Here is a 13,066-nt window from a genome sequence, read left to right on the forward strand (position 1 = left end):
TTTTAATTTATCTGTGGATGAATATCCCTCCCTGGAGGTGAGAGGTGGGAAAGCAAGTCTCTTTTTAATTATTTGGGGCATTATTTCCAAAGCCTTCTGAGCTGAGGCTGGGGATAGAAGGTGATTATAATTCTCCAGTGAGCCCCCCTCCCAGACTACTCTTCCACAATAACATGCCCAATAAACCCCCAGGATCTAGGCTGAACCCAGCGGCTACTTCTCTCCTCCTCCTCTTCCTATTTTCCTTGTATCCTGCTGCCTCTTGCCTTAGTAGGAGAGAGTAAGTTCCACTGCCTGCAGCCCTATACTGGGCGAGTGGGGGTGGAGCTGGAAGCCAGCTTTCCACCAAGGACTATTTCTCATTCACCCCATGATCTGGCCATTGTGACTGCGTCACTTCTCTGCTCAAATGTCTTCAGTGTCTCCCACCTCACTCAAGTAAGGGCCATGGGCCTGGCGGTGATAAATAGGGCTGGGAGCAAGCACTCCTGCTACCACCCTTGCTGGGAGAGTTCTTGATCTCCCCATTGCAGGGCTGGGCAGCTCACACTTGCCAGCTGACTGACACCGGTGCGAGGTATCACGAGTTATGCTGTGCTGTGTCGTGTTCTCTAATTGGAATTCCCATTATGGCTAATGATATTATGCTTTGACAGCACCAACTTCATTTTGAGCTTGTAACAAAAGCTTTAACCAAGCCAAGGGGCTGGTTGATGTCAGTCTGACAACTGGCTGACAGCCACATTGACAGCTGTGAGCCAATATTACAAATGACATTGTTGGTGCCCAGGACTTTCCCTCCAAAATGTACATCTGAGAGCTCAGATAGCATGTATTCAGTGACTGCCAACACTAATGCCTGTAGATTGCCACTTGAGACTCCATCCTGTCACTGTCCACTTTGACCTGAAGCCCAGCCCTGGGGAACAGTCCTTTGCCTACATCCTTGGCACTTTGGTTGCACTTAGATCCATAAGAGTGTCACCTTGAAGGGATGGTCTCTTGGATGGGTCAATTTTCTCTGTGGACACACCATGTTATCTCCTTATTAGTGAATGCTCTGTGCCCAAGTGACTTTAAAAAATCTGTTTAAAAATATTTGATTCATATATTTATTAGAGAGAGAATGGGCACACCAGGGCCTTAAGCCACTGCCAAAGAATTCCAGATGAATGAGCCACCTTGTGCATCTCACTTTGTGTGGATATTGGGGAATCAAACTCAGGTCCTTAGGCTTCGCAGGTAAGTGCCTTAACTGCTGAGCCATCTTTCCAGCCCCCACCCAAATCTATTTTGACTAAATTTCAGCTATTCTTTCTGCTTATTTTCACTAATTCTATTTTTTGGGCTCAGTTCTCTCCCAAACACTCCCCTCACTTGGCTTGCTATTTGATGAAAGGATAAATGTCAGTCTTTGAGAAATTCCTTATAGTGAAACTGTCACTAACAAGTTGGGAGCCAGCTCACCCTGGCTGATGCCGTGTGACAAAAGGTTTTGGTTGACACCAGTTAAATATGAAACCTATGCCTACAGCTTGTGAGATCAGAATGAAGAAGGCTCGTCACTTCTCTGCCTGCATCCCCCTGCCCGCCCCATCGCTGGAGCCTCTTTCAGTCTACCACGTCTGTAAACCCTTGTCTGGGACTCTGCTTGCAGGACACTGGATGCAACACACATGACTTAGAGTCACAATCTCCACTTTTGCCCACACCCCCTCCACTGCTGTGTCCCCAGCGTGCCAACTTCTAATGGACCCCTCACTTATATCTTTGGTTTTCTTCTTTGGGTCTGTTTCTCCCAGTATGGAAGTCAAAGTCCTCAGAAGGCAAGAGCATCATTTCTCTCCCTCTATTCAATGCCTGCAAACAGTAGGCGCTCACTGATAGCTGTGTTATGTGGAGCAAGCATCGCTGTAGCAGGTGTGTGTACAACCACAAGCTGGCTCCAGAGTGGACAGGAGAGCAACTGGAATCAAGGGGCTTTAAGAGAAGGAAGAGAGAAGTCTGGCTTGAGGGCAGCTGGGAGGGCAGGGCACACTGCATGCTGAGTGTCCCTGGAGCCAGGGCAGTGAGGGAGGTGCTACAGAGACACACATTCTGTGCTAAGTCCTGAGGACTGAAAGCACATAGGACATATCTCAGAAAAGCCATCATACCATGTGGACTGGGGCAGCAGGAGCAGCCATTCTCCGAAGCAGGAGGGCGTTTTCCTAGAAGGGAGGCACTGTCAGCACATCTCCCCTGATTCCTACCGCAGAGCTGGGGCAGTTCCAGGAATGAGAGCACACCTCCTGAGAGCCACAATGCCAGGCCATGCACTTACTCAAGAAGTCTGCCTCCCAGCGAGGAAAGCCTGCCTCTGCTCACCCAGCACCCTCCCCTGGTACCTGCAGGGTAGAACAAGGCATCACATGGGTCTGGCTCTCTGTTTGTCTATGGACACATGCATGCCTTGGAAGTCACCGTGCCAACCCCTCCCTGTTGTTACACAAACAGCATCTGGGAGCAGAGCATTAAGCCACCACCTTCACCACCTTTGTTACCCACCTATCCTGCTTGGCAGCCAGGCAAAGCTGGGGTGGAAACCCAGCTTTCTCTTTCTTACTATGTGACCCTAGGCAAACTCCTTAAGCTCTCTGAGCTTCAATTTATGCATTCTGCAAAATGGCAAAATGGGGGTTATTTCAATCACTGCAATTATTTAGTTATCATTACAGTGAACAAAAAGACATGTCTTTCTTTTCAAAGCATAGAGAAACCAGTGCCCTGTCTAACACAACACAAAATGGATTTCTCGCTTAATTACAGGATGCACTTGTTCTGCCAGCCTCCCTATGGTGGATGCAGTCCCTGCTAGCTGATCTCTGTGGCAGGAGGGGCCAGCAGCTGCCATCGTAAGTAATCCAGGCTATCTTCATTCCAGAAGGTCCCCACCAACCCTGAGTGCTACACCCAGCTCTTACTAGCCTATGTAGGCAGAGGCTCCTGTTTCCCACTCTGCAGCGAAAGTCTTCCTTCTTTCCATGAAGTATACTTCTTCCTCCAAAGTGTCATGAAGGCACCCCACCTTCCTGGGCTTCTCAACCCTTATTACTTTGCCTCCAAGAGGCTCCAGGTGTCTGGCCAGCCCTCTTTTGTTGCCCTGGCTCCTCTGCACTGCACTCTCTATCCCAGCGGCACAGCCTTGGCAGCTCCAGGGTCTATCTGCAGTTCTCATGCCCATCCCCCGCTTCTGATCACAGTCCCTGCCAAGGTCCCTTGTTCTGCTGTACCACCCCTTTCCCAGCCCTCGATTCCTTGCTAGGCCCATGGCATGCACGCCCATCTCCCATCCATGTATTCTCCTAGATTCTCCAGTGGGCTGGGTCCCCCTCTGTTTAGAAGCCACTGGCCACACACAGACCCACGTGCAATACTGTGTCCAGCAAGGGATCTAGGTCTTCAGGGCTGAAGGCAAACCCAGACGTGATCTTTTCCACATCAGTGGTCACCGCATGCTGGAATGTAGGAGCTCTCAGCTCCATCCAGGTGGCAGCTGGCTCAGCCTTGGCTTGCTCAGCTCACAGGGACAGGGATCTTTTACACACACACACACACACACACACACACACACACACACACACCACCCTTCCCAGCCTTCTCAGGCAGCCTCGTCACTGTGACACTCAGCACTGTCCTTCCTTGTGTTCAGCCCCATCACCCCACCCAGAAAGCATGCTGAATCCAGGGCCCTGCGCCCTCAGACGCTCTGACCCAGGTTCCCTCCTCACCTTGCTGATTGCCGCTGGCATGCAGCCTGGCCTTTGCAGCCCCCATATGTGGGCTATGGATGCATCTCTCCCTTACTGCCCTTTGCTCAGACCTGCAGTGCTCTAGGTGGCCAGGACCCCAGGGAGCCTGCACTGTCCCACTGCTTTGGAGCTCAGGCCAGCAATAAGATGGAGAGGACCCATGCCACCTTCGCCCTGTCCCTGTTGTCTCAGAAGACTCTGAAAGCCAATGGCTCTCTGTGGCTGTTCTGAACAGCCACATCTGGAGAACTGAGTTACAGGCTTCTCTGTTTTCTAGAATTTTCCAGGATGCTGAGCTTCAGTGAACCTTCTATCTGGAGTGTGGCTCAGTGATAGCCCGGATGTTTCCTCTTTTCCTTTAGCTTCCTGCAGGCAGGGTGGTGTTAGGTGCTCCACTCCACATCCCATCAGCTAATCTTTGCTATTACCTCTATTTTTTAAAACTGTTTTATTGACAGCTGCCTATTACCTGTATTTTGCATAGGATGAAATGGACAAGAAAAGTCAAGTGATTTGTTCAGGATTACAGCATCAAGGTCAGGGTTAGACTCGGGCCGCATTGCTCAGGATGGCCACTCTCTCTTGCCCTTGAGATGGCAATGGGCAGGATTGGTGGCTGGGTGTCCAGGGACAGATCCTGAACTAGGATCAAAGTAGCCAGCAACTTTGCAGATGGCACTATGGCCAACTGGCACGTTCAACTGTGCCCCAGCTGGTCCCTCACCTTCTCTGCCATGTTCCTCTGCTGCTGGGCTGTGAGTACAAGTAATATGGGCCAGCGGTGATCTGACGGAGCTCACCACTCGGTAGGAAACGACAGTCTGGGCAGAGTCTCACAGAGCCACTCAGCCCTGTGGGCGTGGGAAGGGGGGAGTGGCTCTCTGTGGAGCTGCTGTCCTGCCTGGGTTCAGCAGAGCATAAGGATCTTGTCAAGTGTCTCCCCTGGTGAGGCCAAGCAACATGCGTGGCCGAGCAGCAGCAGCAGGTCTGCGACAGGTTTGGGAACAGCACTCTGGCAGCTGGAGTGTTTAGGACAGACATGCGGCAGCCTCTGAGGAAGTGTGGGCGCCTCCTCTGTACCCATGTCTCTCAGGCTGGGGACAGGGGAAGCCCTTCCCTCTTGATCCCAGTCTCCTCTGGGAATCTTTCCTTTCCCTTGGCTCTTCTGGCCTCTTCCATCGAAGTTCTGATTGGCAGTGGCAGAGAAGACCTTTCTTCTTGCTGATGCCAGGCCTAGGACAGGGCAGCTGCACCCAAAGGGTGTGGGCTTGCCTGAAAGAGGAGGGTGGTTGCCTGTGAGGTAGGCACAGTACAGGCCTGCCTGTGGGTCAGGACCCCAGCCTAGAGAGGGCAATTGACTCCATAGGAAGGGCCAAGGCTAATCTCACAGAAGACCCAACTTGCGGTGAGCGTTGGTGCTGGAAGGGGGGGATGGGACTTGTGGCAGGAGCAGAGACTGAGGAGCCCATGGAGCGGGTGGCTGAGGCAGGAGGAGAGGATGGATCAATGGAGCGAGGCTGGAAAGAAAAGTGGAGACACAGGTGATGAACAGGAAAGAAGTGGACATGAGATGGAGATGGAAATGGAGATGACAGTGGGAGGCAGACAGAGACAGGAAGAGAGGATCAATGGAGCGAGGCTGGAAAGAAAAGGTAGAGACACAGGTGATGAACAGGACAGTAAGATGGAAAGAAGCAGACATGAGGAGATGGAGATGGAAATGGAGATGGCAGTGGGAGGCAGACAGAGAGACAGGAAGAGAAAGCCAGAACCTTGATGACAGAAAGGCATTTTGCTCAGCTAACCTGGGGCAAGTTTAATGTGGAGGGCGTGCTCTGGGGCCCTGCATCAGTGTTCTGCACGCAAGCATGTTACCAAGGGCCCATGGCAGAGAAGATGGATGTAGGGCACAATGACCACAAGTGTAGACTGACCCAGCGGGGACAAACAGAACAGAATGTGTGTGTGTGTGTGTGTGTGTGTGTGTGTGTGATGTCTATATGTAAAGCACTGAGATACTGTGTATATGTGTGATACATGTATGTGTGAGGTTTGTGTCTGCATGTGTGTGGCCTGTGTATGTGTCTGATATAGATGTGTATACATGCATGGTGTGTATGCTAACTTTTCAGTGTGTGTGGTATATGATGTATGTGTGCATATGCCTGTGTAGGTGAGTGGTGTTTGTGGTATGTGTGATCTACATATATGTGTATAGAATACATGGAGTATGGTGTGTACCTAATGTATGCATATAATATATGTTTATGTGTAGCGTGTATGTGCTGTGTGCATGTGCCCTCACCTGTGTAGCTGCCAGGGTGAGTGCAACTGAGCCAGGAAGCCCAGCAGGCAGCTTGGGCAGAAGCTGTGGTTTCTCACAGTCCCCATGGACCGTGTGGCTACCTGTCTTGGATGGCAGTGCCAGGGCTCTTGGTTGATGAGGGGAAATACTTGTAGTAGTGAAGTGCATGGGAAGGTCTGGGAAGGGAAAATGGTTGCCTGTTGTGACCACCACACCCACTGAAAATGTGAAAATGTGGGGCTCTCACACATGCCTGTGAAGAGGCTTTGAGGGTAGGCGATGTGCCTGAGGTGGCACTGCTGACACTAGGAGTCAGGATTTGGTCTGCGACCAGACCTCTCTCCAAATCTTATCCCCAGGGGCACCGCTCCCATGAGTCACTGGAAGGCATGGCTGGCTTGGTATACCCTTGAGTCCTCGGGTCATATGTGGTACCCAGGGGCACAGCCCATCTCCTGTTTGCCTTTCCTTCTCTGCCAGGCCTGGGGCTGCCCATATTTTCTGTCATTTGAGGCTCTTTACCCTTCAGACTTGGCTCCTGCATGCCTTGGCCACACAGTATCCCCTTGGAAGTCCCTAGCTTCCTGGGCCAGCTCTCGTAAGGGCTCTGATGGCCTCTCCCTGCAGCCCTGGGTTTCAGTGCTACCTCTCCTGCCTTCCCACTCAGCTCTCCCGCCCGCTGGGGGTGATGCTTACACGTGAAGGCTTCCTGTGTTCTCCAGGCCCAGTTGGATGCACTCTGGGACCATGCGGACAAGGGTTCCTGGCTTTAGAGAAGTCCTGCCTGCTGGAAGGTCTCCAAGGCCCTCTGAGTGAGCAGGTTCCCTTTGCCTGACAAGGCTTGGAAGAACCACAGGTCAGAGAGCGGCTGAGCAACACCTTTCCTCTGGAGGTTTGACACTCCCGGAGCTGTTTCCCCCTGCTTCTGTTCTGCACCGCCCTCTGGTGGCCTAACTCAAAGCAGGACCCAGGAATGAAATTCTGGCTACCCTTAATTGTGGAGGGAGAACTTTCTCTGACCTAAGGCTCAGGGTCCCCCAAGAATATCAGGGAAGCAGTTTGGAAAGTATCTGTTTCATTTTTGGTTTATCAAGGTAGGGTAGGGTCTCATGCTATCCCAGGCTGACCTGGAATTCACTATGCAGTCTCAGGGTGGCCTCGAACTCTCGGCCATCATCCTACCTCTGCCTCCTGAGTGCTGGAACTAAAGGCATGCGCCACCACACCCGGCTAGTATCTGGTTTTAAGAGCAGGATGTCACATGTAATCTTCTCTTTTCTGGGCTATGGGGACTGGCCTGATCCTTTCCCTGGCAGTACTCAGGTGGACATGGGAAGAGGGGTGGACAGGAGTGCTCTGCAGCAAGGTCATGCGGATAAGAAGTTGAGGGGCTGACTCAGAGAACCCTGTTTCATGGATAGTGACACAGAGCAACAGCTGGGTTGTGGTGGGTTTCATGTCATGGCCAGACCAGGGCTTCCTTCCTTCTGGGGTAAGGTTTCAAGCAGGGTGGAGGGAGATGGCTGTGTTAGCACTGGGTAGCTGCTCTGCAGGATTGACTGGGCTTGGAACTCTGAGAGCCAAGAGGCCAATGGGCGATCCTTCCATCTTCATAGAGCAGTCAGGGACTTCACATGGGTCACACCTGGGGGGAGGAGAATGTACATATCTCCTATTTTGCAGATGACAAATGAGCCAAATGCTGGGAGCTAGCTCCAGTGGAGTTGGCTGGATGGGGAAGGTGTGGAAGACTTAAGACCTTGTGCATATCCTTCTAGAAGTGTGACCCCAGACTTTTCTAGAGCTCAGGGCTTGTGTTCTTGGCATGGGGTGGAACAGCCTGATTCCTGCCCTGCCTCACTGGCCATCTTTAGCCAAAAGAACTAGGAGACCAGGCCTCAGTGTTGCTGAGCTATGACTCACCAAATTATGAGATGCAGCCAGTAGTCCCCTTCCCCACATAAGGGTCAGCAGCTTAGCCAAGCAGTCACTTAGCTCTGACAGGTGCCTTCTGGCTGTGAGAAACGAGAGGTCTTGACCCTCTCCTCTCACAGATGGACCAGGCTGCTCAGGAGCAGCTCACCCACCAGCCATTGCATACTTCATGACCACAGCAGATGTTGCGGTCTCTTTCTTAACTCTTGGCAGGTTGTCCCGACTTCCTAAGGCTGCTGCAAGTCTGCCTACGAGTTCCCTAGGGTCCCTGAGATGTGAGGCCACCATGACCAGGGGATCTAGTGGACCTGTGACTAGGTCCCTTGGTGGGTAACTCCACACAAGGGACCCACACCAGCCCCAGTGGCCTTAGTTCCATCTGCCTCCGTGCAGAGGAATCAAGGGGCTTCCCTCATTGGCAACTCATGGGCTGCCTTCCTTCTCTGCTGTCGTTCCTAGGTCCTTATCTATGTTCCCTGTCATATAATCAGTTTGCACTGAAACCTTTATTGGTTCTTGAGAAGTCATACCAAGACAGAATCTAGACAAACTATTTTATTTTGTGACCTTTCATGCAATGTGGGAAGAAAGGGTGTGTGTATAGAGGGACGTATCTCTGGGCCAAGAATGAGGGCCTTGGCTTTACCCCTGTGATTCTGGGACCAGGTACTAGAAATGAAGCATCCAGCACACTTGACCTGTCTTAGGCAGCTGTGGCATAAGACTTGAGAACCACTGGCTATGACTTGCCCCAGGGAGGGCTCTTCTCTGCCAAGTGGCCTCAGGCCCTCGGGCCCTTTTTGGGCAATAATAAAGCTGCTGCCATCGTTGACCCAGCGGGCTTCTGAATAGCTGAGGGAGCAGTAGTTACGCCTCAGCACCTGGCAGGTGGCATCCTGCATGGCCCTTTCTACTGTCTCTTTCTCCATGTAGAGTCTGGAGAAATCCTTTCTTTCTTTTTTCCTCCCTCCCTCCCTCCCTTCCTCCCTCCCTCCCTCCCTCCCTCCCTCCCTTCCTTCCTTCTTTCCTTCCTTTCTTTCTTATTAGACATGGACATATTTTGTATGTAAGCATCACATGTTAGTACCATCCTTTCCCTCCTCTCTGCCCCTTTCCTGAAGAGGCCTTCCTCATTGGGGATGCAAGTCAACCCCATGGGGATTGTGGATCATGCATTATGGGACAGCAGTCAGTTATGGGGGAGAGGCAATGTCTCTGTGCAGACTGTCCCAACTTGTGGCTCTAACAATATTTATGCCCCCTCTTCTACAAAATTCCCTGAGCCATAGTGGCAGTGTTTTAAGTCTACTTCAGTGCTGGGCACTTAGGAGCATCTAGATGTCTGGCTTGGTCGGTGGGGAGTGTCCTCGGTATCTTTCTCTATCACTCTTGTGCTGATATCAGCTTAACTAAGAGAGCAGCATTCTTGCTCATTTCCCCAGTTCCTCTGTGGGGACCGGATGGAGTGTGCTGGGTCATTTATCTCAAGTCCAGTTCCCATCTGAAAAAGAGAAGCAGATTCTGAGTCTGGAGAAATTCTTGGGCAAACCACATAGTGCTGGAAGTGCAGGGTGACTATGGTCACCAGGTGCCCGCCAGGCCCCACAAGGCTGCCTGAGTACACACCCACACTGGGACAGGTACATTCCATGGCCAGAGGGTAAGCACACTGTCAGCTGGGGTGACCTGAGCTGACCCCACAGGGTGTGTCTTGGCCACATCACACTTCAGCACCCGAGTCTCTGTCCTTCAAAGCTTGGCCTCCTTCTCCTGCCACTTGCTTCTGTGGGAGGGTCACAGAGATGACATCATAATCACCAGTGATAACATGACTGTGATAAATAAGTATAATGATAAATAAGGAAACTGAGGGACAAGCTTGCTCATGTTTACACATCTGAAACCAACAGTAGATTTGGTATTTGATTAGTCCTTCCTCTTTCATGCCTCTCCTTCTTCTTTTTAATAATTCGATCTTTTCATTAATTTTTAAGTTGAAAAATTTAGTAAAACGTGCCTTATTTATTTATTTATTTTTAATTTTCATTTTTAAATTGAAAACTTGCATAATTATAGACAATAACCTATAGTAATTCCCTCCCTGCCCCTACTTTCCCATTTGAAATTCCACTCTCTATCATACCCCTTCCCCTCTTCCTATGTACTCCAGCCTGGCCTAGAACTCACTCGGTAGCCCAGGCTGGCCTCAAGCTATTGACCTCCTGTCTCAGCCTCCTGAATACTGAGATGACAGGTGTGTGCTACCTTGCCTGGCACTTTTCATCATCATATGCCAATTTCTGGGGCATTAAGGGCACTCACATTGTCCTGTAACTACTGCCATGACTCTGGTCATGAACCTTGAAGTCGTCCTTGACTCTTCATCTCCCTTTACATTTTTAAAAATTTTATTAAATAATTTTATTGTCAATTTACTACTGCTACACCAAAATAAATTAAAACAAAAAAGCAGCTGACCAGCCCATGAGACAAGACCCTTTGGAAAATAAAAACAAAACCCAACCCAACAAGTCTCCTAACAGTGGTGATTCCAGGTCCCCTCCCTTCTTAACCACTGACCCGAGGAGAACACCTGAGGCTGCAGAGTGACTCCAGACTCTGGCATCCCCCGAGCCCCTCCAGCTCACTGGTGACGACGTCTCTGTCCTACTCAGCTCTGCTCCAACCTCCTGATGCTCTCCTCAGCCTGGTGTCCTGAGTAGTTCTTTGAAAGGCAATAGGTTCCATCGTGCTCTGGGACCCATGATGCCATCCTCACTCTTACCAAACCTGGGGAGCCATGACTGTGGCCTCAGATACCCTCTGTGATGCCAACTCTGTTCCATGCCTCGTGTGCCCATCTTCTGGCCTTTGCCTGTGCTGTGTTCATGCCACCTGCATAGTCCTTCCTCAGATCTATCTTCACACCCTCTCTCCCTCACTTCACCCAGGACAGGTTCGGCTCTACCTCTCCACCCTCCTGAGCTCAGCCCCACTTGTTCTCCAGCCCCAGCTGAAGCCTCTCTCTTCACCTCCTGGCTGTCTCAGTCTCTCTATCTAGCATGGTGGTGGCTGCCTTCCTCATTACAATTGGAGCTCCACCTGGCATGCCCTGTGGGCTGTAAGTGCTCCTCAATCCATGACAGCAATGATTGATGCCCAGGTTGATGTGACACTAAAGACCCTACTGCACTTAGTGACCACATAGCTCTGGCAACCTCAGGCTGCCCGATTATGAGAAGGTCACTTCCCTCTCCAAGGACAGGGCAGAGATCTTGAACTCTTTTTTTTTTTTTTTTTTTTAATCCTGCTCCAAGGCAGGAAGGATAGAGGCCCCTTTCCAGGCCAGGTTCAGTTTTCACATCTTTGGGGTCATACAGAGATGGCTGTCTTTCCGGGTTGCAGCAAGTGCCTATGCCCTCTGTGAACCTGATGGGGAAAATGCTATTGGTCTGTGAGTTTGGCCTCAGTGCTAAGGAAGCAAGTGTGGGTCATTCCTCGCAGTCCATCCCTCCATGACAAGTGTTTCTCCAACATCAGATTAAAAGGAAAGGCTGAACTAGTTTTCAGAGAAAAGTGAGGGTGGTGTGGCCTGGGGCACTGGGGTCTTCTGGGAGGATGTGGGGTGGAAGCTGGTGCCAAGGCTGGGCTGGGCAGCTACAGAGGAGAAGAGTGGGACGGGGCAACCTCAGGCAGCTACAGGGCTAGAGGTAAGTGGACTCGGAGGGAGGGGCATGGGCTAGGGAGGGGCACGGGGGCCAGGAAGAAAGAGTAGAAGTTTAGAGGGTGAGGTGGACGGTGGGTTCTTGAGCCATCCCCAGGCATAGGAAGAAGGTTCTCTTGTCTGAGAAGCATGAGGCAAGAGGGAAGCCTGTAGGTACCTGTGTCCCTCCAGCTCACACCCATACTGCACAGCGGGAGATCAGTCATAGCCCCCTGGCTCCTTCCTCAGCCACTTCTTCAGCTCTTGCAGGTTGTGCCCTGTGTAGTCCACCATGATGATCTCCTGATAGGCCTCACAGGCGGAGAGCAGCTGGCAGATAGGGGGCCCGAGCCAGTGTCAATCAGGACACTGCCTGCCACTCCTCCCGTGGAGACAGCAGTAGCACGTCTGGATTCCACGCCCTGTTAGGCAGAGGAAGACACCAACGACTTCAGCCTGCATCAGCCGAGAATCTCAGCCTTTGGGGAGCCTCTGGGCAGTGTGGGTCTGGACTTTGGAAGTCACCTTGGGGCCAAGATTTAGCCAGAATCCTCCAAATCCTCCCACTGCCCTCACAGTGCTAGTGGGGGGCTGGTATGGAAGTTCTAGACTTCCAGGCAGGTTTAGGGTTAACATCACAGTTGACACTGGTTTATTTCCAAGGGACAGTTCTCTGAGTCTGGATTTAAAACACTGGGAAAGTGACAGAGACAGAACCTGAGATAAAGGCGGAGCAGGAGCCATCAGCTCCTACCAGCTCTGCACCTGGGACGCCAGGGGAGGCAGTGATGCGGGAGAGTGTAAGATGACCCTACGGCTACATGTGTGCCTTCTAATCCCTGCTGTCCCCTGTGCACAGTGCCCACCCCAGGAAGCCCCGCATTGCTTTCAGAGTATTGAATTTCCCTTTCTCCATTCGTTGACAACCTTTCTTGACACTGATTATGTGATGAGGCAAGTTTGTTTCAATGACAGAGCAACTCCATGGTCATGCAGTACCACTCTGCCCAACTGTGCATATAAGCCCAAATCATCCAGCTGTCTTGTTACTACAGCTGTCTTACCTGGCCAGGCCACCCTTCTTTCTCTTCACTGTGTCTCATCTTTGGGTGGAGTAAAAAATTATTGTTGTGGGTGTATGTTTTGGTGTGCAAGGATTTTTTAAAATCATATTTCCAGAGGGCATCAAAGGGTCCAGACAGGTTATAGAGCAACCTTGGAAGAAGGGCCCAGAAAATGGAATGATTTCTGTTGCCTTCTCCCAGAATGGCCTCAAAGGTTTGAGCCTAGCCCTGCCCATTTGATAAGTGAAGAAATTGGATCCAGTGTTGT

At 51.2% G+C, this 13,066-nt stretch overlaps 1 protein-coding gene across 1 annotated transcript in view; it reads right to left on the reverse strand.

Annotated features, from left to right (window-relative positions):
- Positions 1-13,066, reverse strand: part of Inmt (indolethylamine N-methyltransferase) — a 94,271-nt gene that overhangs the window by 37,532 nt on the left and 43,673 nt on the right. The window contains 5 exon segments of the mRNA XM_045135654.1: positions 8,782-9,002; positions 9,581-9,690; positions 9,693-9,814; positions 11,913-12,075; positions 12,078-12,142. Coding sequence (XP_044991589.1) covers positions 8,782-9,002; positions 9,581-9,690; positions 9,693-9,814; positions 11,913-12,075; positions 12,078-12,142 — 681 coding nt within the window.

Source organism: Jaculus jaculus, chromosome 16 (assembly GCF_020740685.1).
Source record: "Jaculus jaculus isolate mJacJac1 chromosome 16, mJacJac1.mat.Y.cur, whole genome shotgun sequence".
NCBI lineage: Eukaryota > Metazoa > Chordata > Mammalia > Rodentia > Dipodidae > Jaculus > Jaculus jaculus.